General features: G+C 38.9%; 1 protein-coding gene across 1 annotated transcript; it reads right to left on the reverse strand.

Annotated features, from left to right (window-relative positions):
• Positions 1–3,678: 3,678 nt before the first annotated feature.
• LOC103519274 (ribonucleoprotein PTB-binding 2-like) lies at positions 3,679–6,497 on the reverse strand. Its single transcript, XM_008484359.3, has 2 exons — positions 4,627–6,497; positions 3,679–3,703 (listed from the first exon to the last, which is right to left on the reverse strand). The coding sequence occupies exons 1-2, from the start codon at positions 6,321–6,323 to the stop codon at positions 3,679–3,681; spliced, it is 1,722 nt and encodes a 573-aa protein (XP_008482581.1). The 5' UTR covers positions 6,324–6,497.
• Between the last annotated feature and the right edge of the window lie 5,018 nt (positions 6,498–11,515).

The following is an 11,515-nucleotide window of genomic DNA, read 5'->3' on the forward strand; positions in this document are numbered from 1 at the left end:
AATTTATAACCCAAAAAAAAATAAAAAAAAAAAAAAAAAAAAAAAAAAAAAAAACAAGGAGGCGTTCTAAAAAAGCAAAAGAATAATACTGATAAATTATATTGTAAACAAAACTAAAAGTAAAATTAGAGTCCTTAAAAACCCCCATCATTCGTAAAAAGTACCTAATGGAAAAAAAAAGTTTAAAAAAAAATCAATATAACACAAAAAATTAAATAAATATGAGATCATGTAAATGATATTACAGAACTTAAACTTAACATTAACACCAGCAAGTTATTAAAAAAAGCCCTACCTAGAAACTATTTTAATAGTAGCAAAACGTGGAGTTAGAGGAGAATGTATAAAATCAAAATGGAAAGCATATTCGGAATCAATGCATTATGGGAGACATTTAGGCCTAGATTTTTTCAAAACAGTCAAAGTGGAGTTCAAAAGTTGTCTTTTTTACAAAGTATTGGGACTAAAAAAAAAAAAAAAAAAACTTTGTCCTTCAGACATTCGCATTTTGCTCCTCAACTCCAATTCTCATAAGAAGTAAAAAAAAAAAATCTTTTCATTCTCCTATTATTTTGACGAGGTTTGAGGGAGGAACTGTAACAAAATGGCGGAGGTCTTATCGTCTCAAAATCGAAGAGAGGACAGGATACAGGATAGAAAGCCAACCAATTCGAGGACCAAGAACGAACCTTATCTGTTTAGGCCTTAGGGTAAAGTTCTCCCCGTGCGTGAATCGATCACGTGACCTCGGGCTTACAAGGCCTAACTACAAGTTAACGGCTGGCTTTTCCTAAACAAAGGAACAAATATGACAAGAGCGCACAATAGAAGAACGATACTAAATATGTAAGCACTGTATGGGTAGATACTAGGTACATAATAATAATAATGACAATGGTAATGATGATAAACATTCCCGTGCGTGAATCGATCACGTGACCTTGGGCTTACAAGGCCTGACTACAAGTTAACGGCTGGCTTTTCCTAAACCTAAACAAAGGAACAAATATGACAAGAGCACACAATAGAAGAACGATACTAAATATGTTAGCACTGTATGGGTAGATACTAGGTACATAATAATAATGACAATGGTAATGATGATAATGTTCTAAGAATATGTATACTAAATATGTAAGCATTATGGGTAGATACTAGTTACGTAATAATAATGATAATGAAAATGATAATGGTAATGAATGATAAATTAATGATAATAATCATGATAATGTTCTGCAGGGTCCGCAGATGTCGTTTTCTTCTTCTATCATATTAAAAACTAAACGATCTTAATTACACCCCAAGTAATTAGTATGGCGGCAACAAGACAGACATGAGAGCGAGAGAGACAAAGGGGGAAACAAAAATAGGAGGGAAGGACAGGAAGAAGAGAGAGGAGAGAGAGAAGGGCTTGAAGGAGGAGGGAGACAGAGATGGCGGGAGTATAACACAAGAGAAACGGGAGAGACACAAACTAATAGAGAAATAGGGGAAGAGACGAATAGAAAGAAGAGGGAGGAAAGGGAGGGACAGAAAGAGAGAGAGAGGGGGACAGGAAGAAGAGAGAGGAGAGAGAGTAGGGCTTGAAGGAGGAGGGAGACAGAGATGGCGGGAATATAACACAAGAGAAACGGGAGAGATACAAACTAATAGAGAAATACGGGGAAGAGACGAATAGAAAGAAGAGGGAGGAAATGGAGGGACAGAAAGAGATAGAGAGAGGGGGGGTAGAGGGAAGGACGAAGAGAGAGATAACTGTTATCAGCTCAGGGCTGAAAGTTTCCCCTCCTTTTCCCTGCCAATAATAATTATGTCCTTCATCACAGCCACAGTTTCTCTCTCCCTCTGTCTCTCTCACTTTCTGTCTCCTCCCTATCTCTTTATCGACTCTCTCCCTCCCTCTTTTTCTCTCGACTCCTTTCTCATACTCTCACACGAATGACTCACCCTTTCTGTCCCTCTCACACTGCCTCTCTCTCTCTCCTTTCGATTCGTTCACACTCACATCAACTCTTTCCTCTCACTTCTACACGAGTTTCATCCCTCTCCCTCCCTCTCTCTCTCAACAGGAAAACCAAAGATAACTTTGTGGGACCAAAGATGACATAGACTCTATTTACATAACTATACGGCATGTAGTACATTGGTACATTTTAGCTTCTTTTGTACCTCCCATGAGGTAGGTAGCAGAGTTAAGACTCCCTAACCATAGAAATACTTCTTCTGAAGTATTTAATTATTATGGCAATTCTTACTACTGAAATAGACTAACTCATATTAGGTACCTGTCCTAACCAAAAGCAAGTACTTGTTGATTTGGTTATTATGGCAATATAATATTGAACTCTCTGTTACTACTGAAATAGACTAACTTATATTAGGTACCTGTTGTCATTATTGCATATATGGGTTTAAAATTTAGGAGGGAAATCAGACAAAGTGTGAAAATTAAAATTGGAAATATTGCATATATGGGTTTAAAATTTAGGAGGGAAATCAGACAAAGTGTGAAAATTAAAATTGGAAATTTATTTCTCCTATGATTTGCTCAAATAGGTACTTTGCTTAATCAAATATGAAAATATGACAAGAACAAAAGCTGCCATAGAATATTTTATCAATTTATCACGTCAAGGTTGCACATAAGGGTTTACAATTTAGGAGGGAAATCAGACAAAGTGTGAAAATTAAAATTGGAAATTTATTTCTCCTATGATTTTCTCAAATAGGTACTTTGCTTAATCAAATATGAAAATATGACAAGAACAAAAGCTGCCATAGAATATTTTATCAATTTATCACGTCAAGTTATTTTTTAAAAAAATGGGGGAGGAATGGGAAAGACTAAATTTGAGTGGAAAGAAATTTCAAGGCAAATTGATGGCCAAGATTTGACTTCAATTTTTTTTAGAAATAAATTCGAAAATAATTTTCATTAGTGAAATCTCAATGATACCTAAGCATCTAAGCAATAATGAAGTGATAGAGTATGTCAAGTGAAAGTTTTAGTAAGGAAAATAATTTCAGCAGTTCATCACACACATGTTTTTAAACATAAACAATCAATATTCAAATGAAAAAGATTAACCTATTCAGAGCTCTAATTATTTATTTGCTCTGATGCTACAAAAATGATCAGATTTTGCTTGCTCTTGAACTGCTCATCAAATTGTTTCTTGGTGACTGTTTTCTACTATGAAATGCTATAAGATCCACGGGTTAAGGTCACTCCGAGTTGTAAACCAATAGGTTTGCAGCATTTAGCACCCGTGCCGTGCCAATAGGCGAGGTACCTACCTCACCTTCCTTTTCCTATGGGAAGTATTTGAATGTTCATGTTTACGTTCTTTGTTTCTTATCTTTCGAGTTAGTAACATTGACGTTATTCTTGAGCTTGTTGCCAACTTTTTTTTTAGATGAAGTACACGCTGTGGCCATAAGGTCTAGCTTTATAGCTTCATCCAGTAGAAAGGTCCCTTAAGTTATGGAGTCCTTAACGAAAGAGAAAGCCAGTCACACCCAAAGTTGATAGAAGGTAAGAGCGAGGATTGACAAGAGAAGACACTCCTAAAGATAAAGGTGGAAAAAAACCGTCTCAAAGGACACTGACACCCCGACTTGCAGTTTGAAGTAGAGTTCAGAAACATATAATGTACATACTTCAGGACCCAGCGAGTTCTAAGCATCTGTGCCCAGAGTTGTTCTTGGAAGTAACACAAGCAACATATGGTAAATTCTCGAGAAACATATGTGTATCTGGCAACATTGCGACGTTCTCAGTAAAATGAGAAAGAAACACACTATAAAGGACTGAGAGAGCTCGTATATCTTGGTCTAAAACAGCGATTTCCAACTAGCGGCCCGCGGGCCACGTTTTTACGGTCCGCGAAGCTTTTAGGGTGGGCCCCCTCGGACTTGTCTTTTACTATGGGGTGGATAACGAAAATGGAGCATTCAACCTCAATTCCCTCAAGAAAATCCTGGATAAAGGCCTGCTCACCTATGTATGTGGCCCACGAAGTACCTGCCAATGTAACATGTGGCCCGCATACACATTGAAGTTGGAAATCCCTAGTCCAGAAATTGCTGACCCAGCAGTACCCATGGCGTTTTTTTTTTTTTTTTTTTTTTTTTTTTAATTTTTTCTTTTACTATGGGGTGGATTACGAAAATGGAGCATCCAACCTCAATTCCCTCAAGAAAATCCTGGATAAAGGCCTGCTCACCTGTGTATGTGGCCCACTAAGTACCTGCCAATGTAGCATGTGGCCCGCATACTCATGGAAGTTGGAAATCCCTAGTCCAGAAATTGCTGACCCAGCAGTACCCATGGCGTTTTTTTTTTTAATTTAGAATTATGAAGGTATGTAAATTCCATGACTGGCTCGAGCCAACAAGCTAAGAATCCGAAGTTAACTGTGCTAACCACTGCACCACTGAGGTTGGTACGGAATTTCCAAAGGACAAAATTATAAATGTGATCTGATACGGTGAATGGAAGGCAAAAGATATTTGATAAAGAGAAAAATGGCCCAGGAGCGGGTTCCAAAAAAAACCGTCTCAAAGGACACTGACACCCCGAATTGCAGTTTGAAGTAGAGTTCAGAAACAATATAATGTACATACTTCAGGACCCAGCGATTTCTAAGCATCTGTGCCCAGAATTCTGTTCTTGGAAGTAACACAAGCAACATATGGTAAATTCTCGAGAAACATATGTGTATCTGGCAACATTGCGACGTTCTCAGTAAAATGAGGATATTGAGAATGTTTTGCTGGAGATCAAGGGAGAGATTTGCATCGAGGTAAGGGTTGGGAGGGAGATTGTAGGTATTAACAGGAGGTGGACACAGAAGGTTGTTCCACAAGGCTTGATTAGCCAACAAGTTATCCTCCAAGGTGGTAGGTGCTGCCTCTCCCACAGGAGGACTTGTGTTAAGACCTGGATGTGTGGGTTTCATGAAAGGTGTATGAATACCATTCTTGAGGAGCATGTGGGAGGGAGGTGGGGGAGGTAGTACAGGAGGGGGCATTGAAATCTTATGCTCTTCAGGTCTGTAGTTAGGGGGAGGAGGAGGGGGTGCAGATTTGGGAAGAGGGATACTCTTGTCTTCCTGTGAGCCTGTAGAACCAGGGCCTTTATTAGTAGTATAACCATCTTCATGAGACTGTTGAATCTGGTCTAAAATAATCTTTTGAAGATTTTGAGCAAATATGGGATTCTGCTTTGACAAATTTTGTAATGATTGCACTATGACTTGACCACTTGGATCTGGCAGAAGACCTAAGGACTTTCCTTTGGCTGGGATGTCATTTAGTAATTTCAAATACAAATTAATGGCACGTACACCAGGGATATAATAAGTCACTCGCATAGGCCTACCTCGTAACTTATAACTATTAAGGTTAACCTGAGCTGTTTCTGCATCCTCCGCACAACTGTACTCGACAAGACCCCAGTCCTGAGGACACCCATTCTTCAATGCTATCTGACAATATGGAGGGTTAACATAGGTAGAGAAGATTTTCCTGAACTCAGTCATGTCTCTGAAGTCTTTGGGAAGGTTGTCTACATAAAGGCACTTAGAGTGAAGAGATTCAAAGGTAGTATGGTTGTGGTTCAACCAATCACAGATAATACTCACTCCTCTAATGTTCTTGCCATCCAGGTGATTCTTTGCTGCAATCCCAATCTCCTTTGTTTTGAACTCAACAAAGCCGTAACCTTTGTTATCCCCAGTCTTCTCACTGATCATGAGGAAACAAGTCTTCACCATACCATACTGCTCAACAAGAGCTTTGAATTCCTCTTCAGTCAAGCTCAGAGGTAATCTTCCAACACAAAGCATGTTCTCTGAAGGGGTAGGAGTCACAGGAACTCTTTGTCCCCTCAATGAGAACACTCGGTCCTTGTCCCAGTCATCTAACATCTCGGGATCTTCTAGCACTGCTCGAGCACTACTAGACCCCTGAGGGTTGCTATCTATGTGAACACATTGTACTGGTAAGTCAGATAGTAACTCACAGATCTCTGTCTCTGTCACATCCCTAGGTAAATGCTTAATATGTAGCTGTCTTCCTGCATGGAACTTACTCTTTGCATTGAGGACTTTCTTCTTGATTTTCTCTTCTGGTGTATCCTCCCAGAAACCATCAGTAGAAGCTGTGGTCACAATTTCAGCACAATTCCAGTACTTGGCTTTCTCATTAGTTTTAATGATGGAAGAGAACTTGGATCCCGGGGGATTTGTATAAGATGCTTCTGTATATCCGGCTGCCATGACAAAGAACTTGTTTGATGTCTCAGTGTACCCGGCTGCCATCAACTTGTAATTTACATTCAACACAAAGACATCAACGTTAAGAAATGAGTATCAACAAGTACATTGCTTTTTATTTGAAATTCATCACGTAACTTAATTTAATTCAAAATGTTATCACAGTAAATGAAATGAAATATTATTCAAGTAATAATTACTAATTAAAAGCACTTGAAACACGTTAAATTTAATAAAATATTTCAAAAACTATTTAATAAAACACGAGACGAGACGAATTCACATGTCGTTTAGATTTGGCGTCCCTCGAACAAACTGAAGATTTTGTTGTTGTATGGCCTTGCAGCGTTGCCGCATCTTCTTGTTACCCTCAAGTTCATTGTTCGTTCGTTATTAACCCTCTACCTTCCCTCTTCAAATTCCAACAACTGCCACCCCTATATTTCTTTGAAACAAAAGGAATTTTATTACTTATACCTACAAACGTCTAGAATCTACTCATTTCATTACTTAACATGTTCTTTACTTTCTTCATTTTTCATTAGGGTAAAATTAAAAAGGAGTCCCTTTGTTTAATTTTTAGACCGTAAATAGGTAAGGACTAGCCCGGGTACCTAGAGGTAACTTTTAACAGTGATGGAGCACCAAAAAATTCACAATACACCGCGTCACATTAAAGTTAAGGAGAAAATTTTAATAATGTCTAGGAAAAACTTCAGAGATCGGATAATAAGTGAAAAGACGGTAAAGGAAAAAACAAAAACAATCTGAGTTGATTTTCTTCACGATCAGATGATCGGCGATATACTCCCACCACTACTTGGCTCAACCATGGAACAAGAAAGAAGTCCAAGAATAAGAGAAAGAGAATAAGAATATTTCAAAAACTATTCAATAAAACACGAGACGAGACGAATTCACATGTCGTTTAGATTTGGGGTCCCTCGAACAAACTGAAGTACTGAAGATTTTGTTGTTGTATGGCCTTGCAGCGTTGCCGCATCTTCTTGTTACCCTCAAGTTCATTGTTCGTTCGTTATTAACCCTCTACCTTCCCTCTTCAAATTCCAACAACTGCCACCCCTATATTTCTTTGAAACAAAAGGAATTTTATTACTTATACAAACGTCTAGAATCTACTCATTTCATTATTTAACATGTTCTTTACTTTCTTCATTTTTCATTAGGGTAAAATAAAAAAGGAGTCCCTTTGTTTAATTTTTAGACCGTAAATAGGTACAGACTAGCCCGGGTACCTAGAGGTAACTTTTAACAGTGATGGAGCACCAAAAAATTCACAATACACCGCGTCACCCGTCACATTAAAGTGAAGGAGAAAATTTTAATAATGTCTAGGAAAAACTTCAGAGATCGGATAATAAATAGGTAAAAAGACGTTAAACGAAAAAACAATCTGAGTTAATTTTCTTCACTATCAGATGATCGGCGATATACTCCCACCACTACTTGGCTCAACCATGGAACAAGAAAGAAGTCCAAGAATAAGAGAAAGAGAATAAGAAGAAGAGCAGGTCAGCCCAGTTCATTGGCATCCCGAGAGCGGAGAGTGCCACTGCCACAAGTCCCGTAGTTTGATGAATTTGCGCTTGGAGTCGTCCTATCCTATAGCATGCAGTAATTTCTTCGTACCCCGCGAGCAGTCCTGGTCTTATGTTTTTGAAAGTGAAGAGAAACCCAGACCAAATGGACGATCTTGTGGGTGGATAGGCCCACAGAGGGTGGGTGGATAGGAAATGTTAACTAGCTCTTGGCCTCGGTCATCAGCCAATAAAGCGGCAAAGGGCCGAGATTTTTTAAATATCCATCACAACGGACGGATCCGTGGGCTTGGTTTGTTCTGTAGAACTATGTACAGGTATTATAGGTACCTACCCATATTATATTTATTTGGATGTTTTTCGATTAAACTCGGCTACAACTAATATCTAATACTATTGGGGGGTATTTCATACCGCAGCTTGGGGACTACTGGTCCCTAGCTACTCTATACTCTAAGTGCTTTGGTCTTTGCACTATTCATTCACACCAGTAAACACTACCACAGCGTTTTTTCTTCTTCTTGCTTATTAAATAGAAAAAAAAAAAAAAAATGGCGAGGAAAATATTCCGTCGAGTAGGACTGTAGGTCAACAACCTGCAACCCAATCACACTGTGTGAATTCTTGGTTTGCTTGGTTCAGTTTGCCGATATTCGGTTTACACTTTGCTAATGACAAGGCTCTGAGAAAATCATTGTCATTTATTCGACTTGGCCAAGTCTGACGTGTTTCCTATCAGAAACGAGCTGATGAATTTATCGTCGGAAAGTGAATTCATTAGCGGGTTATAACATAACAAACAAAACTCGTTTTATGATGCGACGCGCTAGGAAGAAAGTGAAAATACTAAACGAGCGCGTGGAAAGAAAGAAGGAAAATGAACGAAAGAGAAAGCCAGTCACACCCAAAGTTGATAGAAGGTAAGAGCGAGGATTGACAAGAGAAGACACTCCTAAAGATAAAGGTGGATTATCCAACCCATAGGTTTGTCATACTCCGTGAAACAATTTTGTAGCACCAATGAACTATTTGAATTAGGTACTCTACGTTATTCAGTTCTGAGTTCACCAACCCACTCGTACCTCGAACTAACCCCGCGAGCAGTCCTGGTCTTATCTGTTTTTGAAAGTGAAGAGAAACCCAGACCAAATGGACGATCTTGTGGGTGGATAGGCCCACAGAGGGTGGGTGGATAGGAAATGTTAACTAGCTCTTAGCCTCGGTCATCAGCCAATAAAGCGGCAAAGGGCCGAGATTTTTTAAATATCCATCACAACGGACGGATCGCGTGGGCTTGGTTTGTTCTGTAGAACTATGTACAGGTATTATACCTATACCCATATTATATTTATTTGGATGTTTTTCGATTAAACTCGGCTACAACTACAACCAATTGTTGGTGTACCTACTATTGGGGGGTATTTCACACCGCAGCTTGGGCTTGGGGACTGCTGGTCCCTACTCTTAGTGCTTTGGTTTTTGCACTATTCATTCACACCAGCAAACACTACCACAGCGTTTTTTCTTCTTCTTGCTTATTAAATAGAAAAAAATGGCGAGGAAAATATTCCGTCGTGTAGGTCAACAACCTGCAACCCAATCACACTGTGTGAATTCTTGGTTTGCTTGGTTCAGTTTGCCGATATTCGGTTTACACTTTGCTAATGACAAGGCTCTGGGAAAATCATTGTCATTTATTCGACTTGGCCAACTCTGACGTGTTTCCTATCAGGAACGAGCTGATGAATTTATCGTCGGAAAGTGAATTCATTAGCGGGTTATAATATAACAAACAAAACTCGTTTTATGATGCGACGCGCTAGGAAGAAAGTGAAAATACTAAACGAGTGCGTGGAAAGAAAGAAGGAAAATGAACGAAAGAGAAAGCCAGTCACACCCAAAGTTGATAGAAGGTAAGAGCGAGGGTAGACAAGAGAAGACACTCCTAAAGATAAAGGTGGATTATCCAACCCATAGGTTTGTCATACTCCGTGTAACAATTTTGTAGCACCAATGAACTATTTGAATTAGGTACTCTACGTTATTCAGTTCTGAGTTCACCAACCCACTCGTACCTCGAACTTTTTTTTTAAAAAGAAAACAGTTTCTTTTTTTTTAAGAGGTTTGACAGAGGGAACTGTAACTGCTATGGTCTTATCGTCCCGAAATCGAAGAGAGAAGGAAGACAGGATAGGAGAAAGCCAGCCGTTCCGAGAACGAACATTATCCCATCAGGATAAAATCCGCCCCGGGCGGGAATCGAACCCGCGGCCTAGCGCTTACAAGGCAGAGGCACTACCAACTAAGCTAACTAGGCTGGCTAAACAGTTTCTTTTCACGAGCACCCCCGCACATCCTTGAGGCTTCCTTCTGAGAGGAGTTCCCTCACTCACCTACTTTTCATCTTGACACACAGAGTGAACCACTCACAGATCGCTAGTGGAATTTTTACACCTTGTACTGTTGCACGGTTGAGTGTGGGTCGCTTGCTCTTGAACTGCTCATCAAATTGTTTCTTGGTGACTGTTTTCTACTATGAAATGTTATAAGATCCACGGGTTAAGGTCACTCCGAGTTGTAAACCAATAGGTTTGCAGCATTTAGCACCCGTGCCGTGCCAATAGGCGAGGTACCTACCTCACCTTCCTTTTCCTATGGGAAGTATTTGAATGTTCATGTTTACGTTCTTTGTTTCTTATCTTTCGAGTTTGTAATATTGACGTTATTCTTAAGCTTGTTGCCAACTTTTTTTTAGATGAAGTACACGCTGTGGCCATAAGGTCTAGCTTTATAGCTTCATCCAGTAGAAAGGTCCCTTAAGTTATGGAGTCCTTCATCTGGTGAGTGGGGGAGGAAACTTTGATGGAGCACCTTCTAGATCTAGGAGATACCTACTGAAACGTTGTACAAAATAAAAGTACACAATTATGAAGAACTTGGCTAGTGCACTACCGTAACCCTATTTTTACTTTCTATTTTATTATTATTATTATTTTTAAGAAGGAAAAAATCCTTATGGCCATTTTCTTAAAGGTACCTACCTAGCATTTCTCGTGGTATGTACATAAATATGAAAGGTACTCATTCAATAAATTCCAATGTCCAAAACCTGTTCAAAATGGCCTTCATTTAGGACAACTCGATTCGTAAAAAATACTAAGTCTCATTAAATGTGACCCCCTCGGTATCATATCACCACTAATGTTCCCCTGCACCATAATATTTGTTAATAAATATTTACTTTTTGACATTTTGAATATTTGGTATTTGCAAGATTTTGTTGTTCACGAATATGAAGACCTCTACTAGACTACACAGTGGAAGGATGTTGATTAATATTATTTAAGCAGCAACAACAACAAAACAGGTTTTGGAAAAAAAAAAAATCACCCAGTTGGGGCGTATGAAATCATCATCTTTTTTGCATTCATACACCATACCGGTTTGTAGCAACCGGACAAAAATAAATCACAAGATTGGTGTCATTCAACCTCAAATTTTTTCTCTTTTTTGAGAAACGTAAAAAAATGTCCTTTGTAGACCTAAAGGGTCGCCACTGATATCTTGTATCTTGATTTGGTTGGAAATTTGGCAACGTTGTAATATCAGTTTTGATACTGGTAGCGCGCTATAAATCACAAGATTGGTGTCATTCAACCTCAAATTTTTTCTCTTTTT

The sequence above is a fragment of the Diaphorina citri genome, unplaced genomic scaffold (assembly GCF_000475195.1).
Source record: "Diaphorina citri unplaced genomic scaffold, Diaci psyllid genome assembly version 1.1 scaffold2640, whole genome shotgun sequence".
NCBI classification, from domain to species: Eukaryota; Metazoa; Arthropoda; class Insecta; order Hemiptera; family Psyllidae; genus Diaphorina; species Diaphorina citri.